Consider the following 13,223-nt stretch of genomic DNA (forward strand, 5'->3'; position numbering starts at 1 on the left):
CAAATAAAACTCTGTTCTCGAAAGTAGAATCTACTGAGTGTGATCGGATTTGCTCACGACACAAGTAACTCAGTTCAGTGTTCGTTGTTAGCTTTTGTCTGCAATTGTCAGAGACACGGCGTAAATGGTCTCTATTGGTTGCAGGAGTTGGACGAACTCTCGCCTAGCAGATACTGCTCACTCCCTATTATTTCTTGAACACTCTGGTTTACTTGTCTGGCTGACCACTCAGTAAACGTCAATCAGTATTTTCAAATTCTAATTGAGTGGATTGCTCTCCTCCTTCTCTGCCATGTCGTTTGACCAATCGAGTTGAGTGGAAGCGTTGTCCAGCTTCCACGAATTGCCATTCCTGTACTCGTAGAAATTTGCACATCGTGTCTAAAACAAGGTCGCATTCCTGCATGGAGCCGTCGTTCAATCCCATGTCATCGTCAAGTGAGTATTGTTCATTTTTTTGTCCCTTGAGGATCCTCATGCTCAAGCTCCTTGAACATGTTGACATCAATCTTATTCTGTGCAGTGTGCACCTTGTTTTGTGCGTTATGCGATGTCATGTTTTGTGTTGTCTGTGTGCCCTAGAACATAAGTTTCTCTGTATATTTTTATTAAAATACTCCAAATACTTCCAGTTCTAATAATTATTTGCTTGTGCGTACACGCACACGCACACACACATACACACACACACACGCACGCTGTGATGGATAAGGAAATCCGTTGAGAAGTCAAGCAACCAGCATGTGCTGGCCTTGCAACCATGAGTACTGCCGGTCCATTTTCGCAGCGTGTATGTGAACTGCAGTGTGTGTACGCGCTAGCGCTAAGTCCGTAAAGGCGCCGTCTCCAGTCATTCTACCGGATTTCAATGTCCACAGCAGTGCCTACACACATACATACTTGTACACCGCACACACATGTGCATATTGTTATAGTAGTTATGTTCACGCATATACACACCATTATTACTGTCATACGCAGAGAAGCATGCCACGTTTGAAAGTGGATTGGGCACACCTTCTCTAAGATAAGATCAATGCATAAGGTGCACACAAAGTGGATCATGTTATTGGAAGCTGCGCAGCCTAGTCCATGTGGACTGGCTGCGTACAGTTGCTGACACCGCACACGACGTACATAAAGTACTGTTGAAGACAGATTCCTGTGATTCACACCCATTACTTTTGTCTGCAAGCGCCTGCAATGCCCAGTACTTTAGCGGGCACGCAACTCGCACACTCGGGGGGCCTGGATCAGCCTATTGCCAAAGCAATGAAAACATCGATGGCTAGTCCATGAATGCTCAGGACTATTTCTTCGCCAAATGGCACGTAAAACGTGTAGGATGCTGCAACACAAGTCCCGTCAGCCAATGTCGGAGCACAGGATTCCTGGAAGCAGTCAACCTCAGGCAACCTATTGATCAGAAAGTATTCCCAGGCAATATCTTGACAGCGGTTCATATTGTGCATGTTTGACAGGCAGTTCACCGAACAGCTGCACCGGGTAGTTGCTTCGGCATTGGTGCCTTGTCCATTTTTGACGCGTAGCCTAGCCGTTACTAGTGGTGACTAGCGGTGCTTCCTAATCATACTAGCCTTTGGCACACCTTGTACTCTTTATTGTCCACGGCAAGCTAACTTGTACTGTAAAAGCAGAAATTTTCGGTGGTGTTTTATTTTCGGTAACTTCGGTGCCGACAATTTTTACCGAAAATAAAACGCACCGAAATTGTCGGTACAACCGATACTGTATACCTGTAGTACTAGTACACTTACCTGGAAAACGGGTTTCACCGAAAATTTCCCGCTACCGAACCGCCGATTTTGGCGAATACCGAAAATATTACACCACCGAAAATTTCTGCTTTTACAGTAGCTCAGAGTTTGTCTCTGAGGGACTTTCGGAAGGGCCGGAAAACATTGTGAAACATTTTCTACAATACTGTCAGTGTTTAGTCCTGTAGATAGTGATGAGTCTTGACTGTTGTTTTGTTCTGCTTTGTTCAGGTGGCAATGTACCACCAGGTCACGCACAGCCAGGACCTGTAAGTGTTGCTATTCTCTCTCTCTCTCTCCCTCTCTCTCTCTCTCTCTCTCTCTCTCTCTCTCTCTCTCTCTCTCTCTCTCTCTCTCTCTCTCTCTCTCTCTCTCTCTCTCTCTCTCTCTCTCTCTCTCTCTCTCTCTCTCTCTCTCTCTCTCTCTCTCTCCCCCCCCCCCCCGCATGCATATACTGTGCATGTAACATTTTATCATTTAGCCGGCTTACAGGTCTATCTGAGTAATAGACTCACCGATATACTTCACAGAAATATGTGGAATTCTGGTATATCAGCTGCACAAGGCACAGTTAGATGTGCATTTGAATAGCCAACATGGCATTGCGATATGGTTATTGATTCAGATTGTTGGAACCTCTAAGTAACGTGAGACATCTTTGCGAATCGCGTTTGAACTACTACTACACTGTAGTGTTATTTATGTCATGCGCTATGTATGTGTGCATGGCCGGTATGTGTGCGTTTGTGTAGTGTGTGTTTATGTCTGGCTGTCTGTCTGTGTGTTTATAGTGTGTGTCTGTGTTACTGTACCTGTATCTATATTGATGATCTATCTTGTTGCTTGACATACTCGCGCAATGCTCTTGTCTCATTTGAGTTGCTCTTCTCGAAACTGACTACCGTGACTGTATCTGCAATTTTTTTCTCCTTTGCCCTTGTCTGCACACAGTACTATGGTGGTCCGACGACTGCCGGTGCCCCACCGCCAGCTCAAGATAGGCCGGGACATGGCTATCACGCTGCTTACCCCACTGGTAGTGGAGCACCTGGTGAGATTGCCACCTATCAAAGTTTCTCTCATTTTCAAATGGGAGCTATTGAGTGCTCTTCAGGCATGTGCCCAACATCGGTAATACACATGAGCACGGTTTCACTGGCGCGTGTGTGCATGTGTGTGTGTGTGTGGGGGGGGGGGGGGGGCGTGTGTGTGTGTGTGTGTGTGTGTGTGCTTTCACTCTTCACTGTACATGTACATGTATATTTGAGGTTGATGTCTTAAAAAAAAACCGACGATCAGTAACTGTAATGATCTGTGCAATCGGGAGTATGGGAGTCAGAATGCAGAAGTATAACAAACTGATTGTATTTGGAACTCAGATGGTGAGCCAAGGAAAACATTTGTAACATGGAGATTGTGGGCACAAGTTATGCGATCGAGTCCACCAACTAAACCAGATTTTGAACAGTCAGACGTGCACAATCTAGCACAAAACTGACAAGGAGTACTGAGACATTCCACGGCATGAAAGTCAGCTTGAGCACTGCTCGATAGCGCTAACCAACGGCCAACGGCATGAACCTTCCAAGTTGGAAGGCCGTGTGTTAGCGCGTCTGACTGTTCAAAACCTGGTTTAGTTGGTGGACTCGATCGCATAACTTGTGCCCACAATTTCCATGATTGTATTTGAATATTCATTGCTGTAGTAAGCTTCTCTGAGCTGATTCCTATGAGATATAGAGAGAGGTAGCAGGAGGAGGATTTGTCTCTGTAGACAAACAATTCCTTGTTACTCGCTTGGTCTGGTCCCATGTAGGTCGCCAGTTTAGGGGTGTTTGTGTTTGGAGCTTTTTTCATTTAAAAAAATGTAAGCACCGAACGTTGTGGGATGTTACTCTTCATTTTGAACTGGCTGAGCTGGCAGGTCGGGTAGCAGAGGAAGCACAGCAGCAGCGCAAGGATCGAACAGCAACCTGCACCAGTGCAAAGTTGACACATGTGTACGCTGTCGGCTTTTCGAAGCTATCAGCCAGGCGAAAGAATGACTGCTGGCTTCTCCTTCTCGTCCTTGATTTTCTGTCTCTGTGACAACTGTGTCCTTCCCCAAGGTGGAATATGTAATCCGTTATCCATATATAATTCTGTACTTCTGTCTTAATTATAGTCTTGTATGTCTGCTTGGTGTGTTATATATTAGGCATGGCTGGTCCAGTAGGTTCTCGTCAGGCTGAGGTAAGATGTTATCTTTGTTCATTGTCATGATGTTTGTGATCACATGTGTCTGCTCTCTGTTTTGTTCAAGAGTAGCTAGAGCAACAACTTTTGGATTTAGGGAAGCTTGTAGACACTAGTCAATTCCGTTTTCAAATGAAATTTACAATATCTTTGCAGAGGCCACTTGAATTTTCACTTGCCACCGTATTTGACCGTTGCCTGTCACACACAGCCTCCTGTCATGGCTCAGCCAAGCGGTGGAAACACTGCGCTCTCCAAGTTGCACATGCCTCCTGCTGCTGCAGCTGGTGGTGCACCACCACCACCGGCGGTTGCACACGCTGGTGCAAGTTCAGCGGGCGTTCACGACTTTCAGCCGGCGCGCTTGCCGACTGGCACTGTAAGAGTTGCAACGGTTACGTTGTATAAATTTAATTTTTTTGTCACTTGTCACGAGGCATTTCATGTCGAACACACCAGTCTTTTTCTTTTTCAATCTCTCGTGCAATGAATGCATGTTATGACTGGGTAATTTGTTTCAACACTTGGAAGACGCACACACTTCAGGTTTTGACCATTTTTTTCTCCAAGGAAACTATTTGTCTTAGCCGGGTCATACAGACTGTGGAACGGCTAATTTTAGCGGGTACATTTTTTAGCGTTTTCTAGTCGCTAAAATATCACCGTCGCTAAAATTAGCCGTTTACAGTACTTTCCACTGCTGACTACAGACTACTATCAGTTCATTTTAAAGTGGAAACTTTGGGGCTGGAAATGTTGCATTTTCAAAAATTGCGCTGGTTCGTGACGAGACGCTTTTGTCTTGAGCTGGATCATGTAGCGATTGTCCACAGAGTAGTTCATAGTGATTGCAAGACTAGAGAAAGTTTTAATCTCTTTCAAAAGTTTCCCCATGTTGCAGTACTTCTGTTTGACGATGCTGGAAAAGTAATGCGATCTCTGCTCAAGATTTCTGTTGTGTGCCATTAATTATTTTTAAATTCTCGTGCATGTACCTGTATGCTCTATTTTCTCTTTTTCACAGCAATCCCAGCCTGGCCCGTATTCGGCACCTATCCCATCTTCTTCCCAGCCGCCTAGTTTTGTACCTGGTCCTGGTCAACCACTTTCCTCAAACGGTCCTGCGATGGGCCCTCCACCCTCGGCTAGTGCGTATCATCCCATAGCTTCGGGCGCGCCACCAATGGCTGGTCCTCCGGCATCTAGTTCAGCCCTGCCGCCTTCTCAACCTATTGCTGGTGCTGCAACTGCCCATCCTCCTTCTGCTGCAGCTACTTCCAGTGGTGCGCAACCCATGGGACAGCGGGGTCGCTATCCTCAGCCAGTTGCTCAGCCAGCAGCAACGGCCACAGGTGGACAAACACTGCTTGCAACGGCCATCAATCCCACGGGTGCTCCTGGTGCTGGTGGTCCTGGTCAGTTTTCGTCTTTCCCACAGCCAGCAGCCAATCCTCAGGTTCCTGTTGCTCAGCCTGTCCACCAACCTCCGCCACCTGGTGCACATGCGGCAGCGCCTGGTGTTCCACCTGCGGCAGGACCAGGCCCGCATGGAGCTAGCCACCTGCCTCCATCGGGACCCGGTCATCTACCACCGGCAGTCGCACCTGGTCAGCCACCACCGGCAGCTGGACCCGGTCAGGGAGGATCATACCCTGCCCCAGCTCCTGGTCCCGGTCAGACACGCCAGCTGTACCCGGCGAATACTGGTTACGGGGCAGCAGCTCCAGGTCCACAGGCGCCTCAACAGCAGCAGCCGCAGCAGTACCAGCAACAGCCGCAGGCTCTAGCACAAGGCATGGCCAACATGCAAGTCAATAGCCAGCAGCAGGTTAGTGATCATGGGTTTAACTTTTAAAACGATATAATTCGACATTAGCAGTGTTTCAGCGACAATCATTGCTGCTTACCATATTTTCTCCATTGACGTCTCCAATTCTAGTATGTCCCCAATAGTAGTACACGTTGAGCGTGGATCGAAAATATAAAAGGACACGTCTCTAATAGTAGTACATGCCAGAATGATGTGATGGGCATTACTGGGGTACATGTACCTAGATCCGCTTTACTCCGTTTTTCTTACCCATCAATCATCTTTGTGCCTTTTTACACTGATTGGCACCCTAGCTGGAGCGTTAGCACAGGCATCTACAGCCGTAATTATATCATTAGATATGAGTGGTATCACACCCATGGCAGGTGATCAATCTTGCCAGAATCAATAAAAGTAGTCTCCAATACTAGTACAGTCTCCTTTACTAATACAGGGCTGGCCACCTTTGAAAACATAGAAGTACTGTACGGTATAATACGGATTTTTGTCTGGAATATTTCCTTTCGAATAATACGATGCATGTCAATACATGGTGTTTCTGAAAACGAGTCATGCCAGCGACCCATCAGGAGTTATGCACTCTTGGGAGTCCTGTGCTTGTGCTATTATCTAAAGGACTTGTAGCTCATCTGAATGAAGCAGTTATGCTTACTCTGTACCTACCACGGACCTATGGACATGCTTGCCTAGTTTTCTAGTTAGTCTGTGTGGCTGTGTGGCTGGTACCTTACACGGTGTACTGTGACTGTTGGATTTGCTCTCTGCAGACCCTTCATGCGGTCAATGTCATGGCTGACCGTACCGTCTTGCCTGCTCAACCAGTGCCTCCACCAAAGCCCACTTGCAGTGATGTAAGTTTGCTGCGAGATGAATGCCCCGGCCGTTTGGTAGTGGGGCTTGTTCTTCCTTGCATGCTGGGTGTTGGGCAGCGTGTTCACCGCCGGCCAGGTATTTCAGTTAGCAATAACCAAGCACTGTAGCTCGCAATTGCTCTGTGCAGATCTGCGGCTAGGGGTGCCGTGCTGAACACAAAGATTGACATGCCATGCTAGACCATCAGAATCAAGATGTGCGTTGTAGCAACAACAACTGTAGTACCGTATTGACCCCTGTGTTCTGTGTGCCTGCTCACCCAATAATGGCACTATGCATTGAGCTTTTTTGATGTGTACTTACATGTTCATTACGTTGCATGCCACACTGGTTGCTGATGGTCTAGTGCTGCCTTCTGCACCCACTGGTCATTACTTCTAACTAAACTTGCAAGTACATGCATGTCTTCTTGGCCATGCATTCACTAACCTTTGAAGAAGTAGCAATGCAGCAACAGGTATGAATGTCCATGCGCAGCTTGCACCACCACCACTACCAAGCATCAGGCACAACCCACTGTAACGACCTTCATGTTGTCGCTTTTGCCACTACAGTGCTGCTCAATGAAATCCAGTCGCATCACTCAAGTACGCGCCGGGTGTTGTGCAGAGACCTGTGAACACTGGGCTGCGAAAAGGTGCAAGGCGCAAACTCAACTCGCACGACCGAATTTCATTGAGCATCACTGTGGTATAGCTGTATTGTTCTCGGTGTTGTTGCGTTAGGGCCTGGTCAGACTGCGGCAAAAACGAAATAATCCTGGGATTATAATCCGAATCTCCATAGTAACTTGCCGCCAGAGCGGCAAGATCGAGAGTTGACGCTCCAAAAAAAAAAAGCTTGAACGGACCACGCTTTTCCGCTCCAAACAGGAGTTTGATGCTGATACGCCATTGACGCTGATATTCACTGATTCTTTCATCTCGATATCGAGAAGCTAATTGGCCACGGACAACAACAAAACTCATAAGGATGGTTGCAAGGATTGCACTGAAGGTGTTGGCGATCCCCAAGGTGGGATTTGACGTCGTTTGTGGAGATTACCACTTGACGCTCGAAATGAAGTTTGAATTTTCATTCTCCCCACATGTGTAGTGTGATCGAGATTCTAATTCTGGACGCTTTTCTTTTTCCGTCAGGCACCGAAAATGTACTGCAGTCTGACCAGGCAGGCCCATACTAGCCGTGTATGACACTGATTGTGACTGTTCTGAAAATGGGGCTGAGAATGAGGCTGACATTGGTGTTGTTGTACTGTGTGCTGCCATCGTCTTGCTTTAGTTCCGTGCTGCCGTAGTACCTGATCCAGAGTAAGTACATGTACAGTGCTTTGTGCTTCTCATGCACACTCTAGTACAGAATCAAGTCCAAATATTATGTACATGTACATACGTACAGTACTGTACACTGAATTGCATTTAGAAAAGCGATCCTGTCAGCTTTTCTATTATTGTGATATTGGCATTTGCTAGTGACGGACCGGGTCAATATGGACTGTCTCATGCGCATAGTTGAGCATTTTCTGGAGTTTAGTTGCAACTTTTGACAGTGCAAGAGCTTTGGACATGCTGTGTTCTTTCCTTTGCAACATGAGGTGCTTCCATAAGAATGTATGCTCAGTCGAAATAGACTGACAGAACTGGTACCTGATGTAGTATTCGACGTGTTATGTGCGCGCGTGCGTGCGCGTGCATACGTGTGTGTGTGATGCACTTTAGCCATCCTGGAGTGATTCGGTTCTGTCTGTGGTGCACTTGCACGTGTGTGCATGTACAGGTACATTCGATCAACATTAACGGCTGTGCCGCAATCCCGTCAGCTCTTGGATACGTGCCGTCTCCCACTCGGTATTCTCTTTCAGCCGTTCAGGCAAATGCCAGCATCGGTGAGTTACAGTAATTGTGAAGTACAAGACGATGTTGAAGGATGTGAAGGAACCTCACAGAGTTATATCTTGCTAAGACTGGAGAGTGTCTTTCATTCTAAACGAAGCCTTAATATTGTAGTTTTTTCAATGCCGTTGCAATGCAGGCTGTGTTGGTTCATGGCTACCCGGTGTGGTGGAGTAGCGTGCAGAAAAGTAATGTGACGTTAGGGTCGGTGTAAAGTAAGGATCTGTTTGCATGGGTATCTTGACCCCGGGCTGGGGTATCTTGACCCCGGGCTGGGCGGAGATCGTACCAACCGGGCTCCCTCTATGTGTGCTGATTCCATGCACTGCGTGCACTGATTGTTCGTATGGACTTTGGCCACAGCCTGGCTGTCTGGGATCGCTACCCGGTAGCTCTCAGATGATTTAAAGTGTTTGAATTTTGCTACTCAATGAAACTTGAGATGGACATGCTTGGGGTTACAGACTCTCTTGCTGGTGTTTATATCTTTTCTCAAAACATGTAGATGAAACATGACGGAGCCATACTTAACTCGTTTGGGTTGGTCTGTGTTCGTTTTCGTTTGTGTTTCAGGATCTTCCTCTAGTCCGCCATCTGGTGATGGTTCGGTGCACTGGTTGTCGCGCATACTTCAATCCGTTTGTCTCCTTTCTCAACTCCCACCAGTGGCAGTGTAACCTTTGCTTTCGTACTAATGAGGGTGAGCTGTTTGCATGCAGTTGGTAGCGTTCTTGTCGTGGCTAGCAGTTTCATCAGGGTTCTAGCCAAAGGGGGGTAGGGGGGGGGGGGGGGGGCAGCGCCCCCTACTTCGTTTGTGCGCCCTCCTGTGAAAAAGTGCCGCCCCCTACTCATTTTCCGATTTTTTGTGTTTTTTCACGCCATTCAACGAAAATACAGTCGATAGTCACTACTAGAGGGTTCATAAAGGCACATTTGTGAGGGGTGAAGTCGGGGTTCACCCTGTATGTTGCATTTTGCATGGCAAGACAATTTTGGGCAATGGAAAAAAATGGGTCATGGGGTAACTTTTTCCCATGACCGCCCCCCTACTATATTGACCTGGCTAGAACCCTGATCATCCTCACCATTGCTGCTGTTTCTGGTCTGTTGTATCCTCTCACGCTGTGTGTGTGTGTGTGGGGGGGGGGCTTTGTGGATGTTTGTCTTTGCATTATCTCTCTCTCCCTCCCTCTCCCTCTCCATCTAATCTATTTTGTTTTTTGGCACACAAAACCCATCTATACAACCATTGTATTGTCCATCGTTTCCCCTCACCGAAAGTGCTAGCACGGTTATTGGGCAGGTTCAGTGACTCGTTGCAAACTCGCACACGAAACGAACTTGACTTCGCTTCATGTTCAAATCGTGTAGTGCGTAAAATATGTTCAGTGACTCGTGAACGAGGTGCGCTTTGATTGCCAAACAGGCCGGGCTCGTGTAGTAAACGACTCCAATCTACGAGCTCTTCACGAGACTCTAACCCAGACCTTATCCATTGACTCATTTCGTATGAAACAAACTAGTCACTGAACCTCTCTATTAAATGTGTGATATTGGGAACACTACTACTAGTGCTACGTAGCATGTCCTAACATAAGCACTGGGTAAACCTGCTGCTTGCTTCAAGGTTGTGCCTGTTAGCCCGTCTCCATACTTACTAGCTGCTTGCTCTTTGTATGTGCGCGCGTGCGTGTGTGTGTGTGCGTGCGTGTGTGTGTGTGTGTGCGTGTGTGTGTGTTTAGTCCCTGACAGTTTCTATCAGGCTGATCCCAGAGCTGAGAACCACCGCACACGGCCCGAGTTGAAAAGTTGTTCTGTAGAGTACCTTGCTCCTCGTGAATACACGGTAGGTACTGCACAATGCATTTGGTTCACAATGATCGGAGCTTGTTGTTTGCCAATGCATGCATGTCCAGGTATTCCGTACACCCGTGGCTCTCTGGATTTGAAGATTGGTGCTGTGAAGATGTTTGTAGTGGCTGATTTTCTCTCTCTGATTGATCTTATTGCTCCCCCCCCCCCCCCCCCCCCTTCTCGCTCTCCTTGATGTACAGACACGTCCACCGCCGCCAGCAACGTATGTCTTTGTCATTGAAGTCACTGCAGCTTCACAGCGTATCGGTAAGGGTAGCATGACAATCTCATCGTATGCAGTGCTAACGTGCATTGTATGTAGGTGTAGTTACGTGTAGTTGTGCAAGTGCTGCTGCTGAGCCTACAGTGAATAATCCCAGGTCTTGGAAGCACCTACATGTACATGTAAATTGCATCTTTGAAAAGAATGATGCCTACATGTACTTGTAGTTGAAGTTCTGTCAGGACATTGCTGATACTGGAGGTGCAGACCGTCGTGAATTGTACGCATCTTGTCACCATACGCTTCTCTCGTTTTCGTTGATGTGGTTGCACTCGGCACTGTGTGTAGAGATGTTGCAGTCTGTATGTCGCTTGCTATTGATATGGCTGTACTGCGCACTGTGTTCTCAGGGATGTTGCAGTCTGTATGTCGCTTGCTATTGATATGGTTGTACTGCGCACTGTGTGTAGGGATGTTGCAGTCTGTATGCCGCTTGCTATTGATATGGTTGTACTGCGCACTGTGTGTAGGGATGTTGCAGTCTGTATGCCGCTTGCTATTGATATGGTTGTACTGCGCACTGTGTTCTCAGGGATGTTGCAGTCTGTATGTCGCTTGCTGGGCAAGCACTGCATGTCATTGCCCGGTGACAAGCGGCGTCAGATCTCCATCATCACCTATGGCAAGGGAGTCACCTTCTATGCGTTCAAGGTACGTGCAAAGTTATGTGTAACTGGGGGATTTATGTTTGCGCCAGCTCGGGTCATTTACTCTATGCCACATGATGGTAATGGTAGCAGTATTTGTAACTCTTGCCTCTACATGTATTTTGTTTCTAGGTCACGGGTGACTTATTCATTTAACAAGCACCTTTGCTTTTCCTATCCTGTGCTTGCTCCAGCCTAATGCAGTTCAGCCACAGATGTATATCGTCAATGACCTGGAAGGTAAGATGACTATTTTATTTTATTTTTATTTTTATTCTTATTTTACTAGGGAATTCCCAACAGGCGTCATCGCCTTTTTACATGGAACCCTAAGAAAGTCTTGATGGATGATCGATGGCTGATGATTGTAACACACTCATACACGTTCTGCGGTAGACCCGGTTCCGCAATTTGAAATACTACACATCTCTAATGTTGATATCTAGTTTCGGTAGTTGGACGCATGTTCTTCAATTTTTTTGGATCGATTAGGATGAGAATTAGCCGTTCATGTCTAGCTGCTGAGGGTGGTGGCACTGTCAGACCCATGCGCGTTGCAGCACCTCTTTCCTTTTTTCTCTTCTTTGTTTTGTTTCCGTGCAAGCGAGCCTGTCCTTTAAAAATGATATGTGCTGATGCATTCTCTGTCTTGTGTGCATTTGTTTTTAGATATTTCACTGCCAGTTCCGTCTGCAGACCTTCACGTCAATGTGGAGGAGTTCCAAGAGGTGGGTTTGAGCATAGCTAGTTTGACCAGACTCCTATTGTTGTTGTGTCTTTACTCTGTGCGTGCCTGCCCCAATTCTAAGCCAGTAAACTCTTCGGTGTCTTGCATCCATTCTGTTTTGTGATATCGAATTTGTACAGAAAAGAGCTAGGCGGACACGCCCATTCCCGTTTCCCACAGCACTGTGAATCTCAAACAGTTCCATTGATTTTCAACGGTTCGGCTCTTGGCTATCGCCTGGTAGAAGAAACAATGGCCTAACGATGGCCACGTGCCGAAACGTAAATTAATGGAACTGGTTCAAACCTGCAGTGCTGTGGGAATGGGTGTGTTACTCCACCCAAAATCTTTTCTCTACAGATCAATCTGCAAGAAGCCTCAAGACTTCTACAGATATTGAACTTGTGGAGTATTAAAAAAAAAGTTTTGCCTTGCTGTTTGTGATGTGTTGTTGTTGTTGCCAATAGATGCTGGTTGACTTTTTCGAGCAGCTTCCAACCGCTCATCAAGACAGTGCAGAAGGTGATAATTGTCTGGGCAGTGCTATCCAGGCTGCGTTCCAGCTTGTTGTAAGTGACAGTATGTACAAGTATTGTGTGCGTTCTTTATTTATCATTTTGTTGTTATGTTCCACATAATGTGTGTGTTAACTTAATATGCTCGGCAACTTAGCAGCTTATGAACGGACTACCGTTGTAGTGCTAGCAATATGAGGAGCCCTGAGTATATACTTGTGCTCTGTGTGTGTGTGTGTGTGTGTGTGTGTGTGTGTGTGTGTGTGTGTGTGTATGTGTGTGTGTGTGTGTGCATGCATGTCTGCTCGTTTGTATTGGTCATAGAGTTCACTTGGCGGTCGCGTGACATTGTTCCAAGCATCCCTGCCGAACGTTGGTATTGGTGCACTGAAGGAAGCCGATCCTGTTGCTGCAGGCAAAGTAAGTGTTGGCTCCTGCACTTGCTGCACCTGCTGCATGTGTTTGTCAGTGCTGAGCATAGGTGCAGCGTGCTATGTATGGGCCAATGGTGTGAACTTTACATGTTACCAGACTGTGCTGAATGCAGTACTATCTACTGTTAGATGGTGTTAGCTTACCAAGCTACTG

General features: G+C 46.9%; 1 protein-coding gene across 2 annotated transcripts in view; it reads left to right on the forward strand.

Annotated features, from left to right (window-relative positions):
• LOC135830919 (protein transport protein Sec24A-like) overlaps positions 1-13,223 on the forward strand; it is a 24,720-nt gene continuing 11,497 nt past the window's right edge. Inside the window, exons 1-17 of one of the 2 annotated variants that reach the window (XM_065343141.1) lie at positions 3-438; positions 2,010-2,047; positions 2,730-2,829; positions 3,976-4,010; positions 4,225-4,392; positions 5,038-5,841; positions 6,612-6,695; positions 7,999-8,027; positions 8,494-8,602; positions 9,183-9,309; positions 10,352-10,455; positions 10,664-10,730; positions 11,279-11,397; positions 11,588-11,633; positions 12,063-12,121; positions 12,588-12,689; positions 12,960-13,055. In XM_065343141.1, the coding sequence (XP_065199213.1) occupies positions 405-438; positions 2,010-2,047; positions 2,730-2,829; positions 3,976-4,010; positions 4,225-4,392; positions 5,038-5,841; positions 6,612-6,695; positions 7,999-8,027; positions 8,494-8,602; positions 9,183-9,309; positions 10,352-10,455; positions 10,664-10,730; positions 11,279-11,397; positions 11,588-11,633; positions 12,063-12,121; positions 12,588-12,689; positions 12,960-13,055 (2,121 nt within the window). In that variant the 5' untranslated portion in view covers positions 3-404. Of the gene's footprint in view, positions 439-2,009; positions 2,048-2,729; positions 2,830-3,975; positions 4,011-4,224; positions 4,393-5,037; positions 5,842-6,611; positions 6,696-7,998; positions 8,028-8,493; positions 8,603-9,182; positions 9,310-10,351; positions 10,456-10,663; positions 10,731-11,278; positions 11,398-11,587; positions 11,634-12,062; positions 12,122-12,587; positions 12,690-12,959; positions 13,056-13,223 lie in introns of both variants that reach the window. The other variant, XM_065343142.1, reaches the window with a different exon arrangement.

The sequence above is a fragment of the Sycon ciliatum genome, chromosome 1, assembly GCF_964019385.1.
Source record: "Sycon ciliatum chromosome 1, ocSycCili1.1, whole genome shotgun sequence".
NCBI lineage: Eukaryota > Metazoa > Porifera > Calcarea > Leucosolenida > Sycettidae > Sycon > Sycon ciliatum.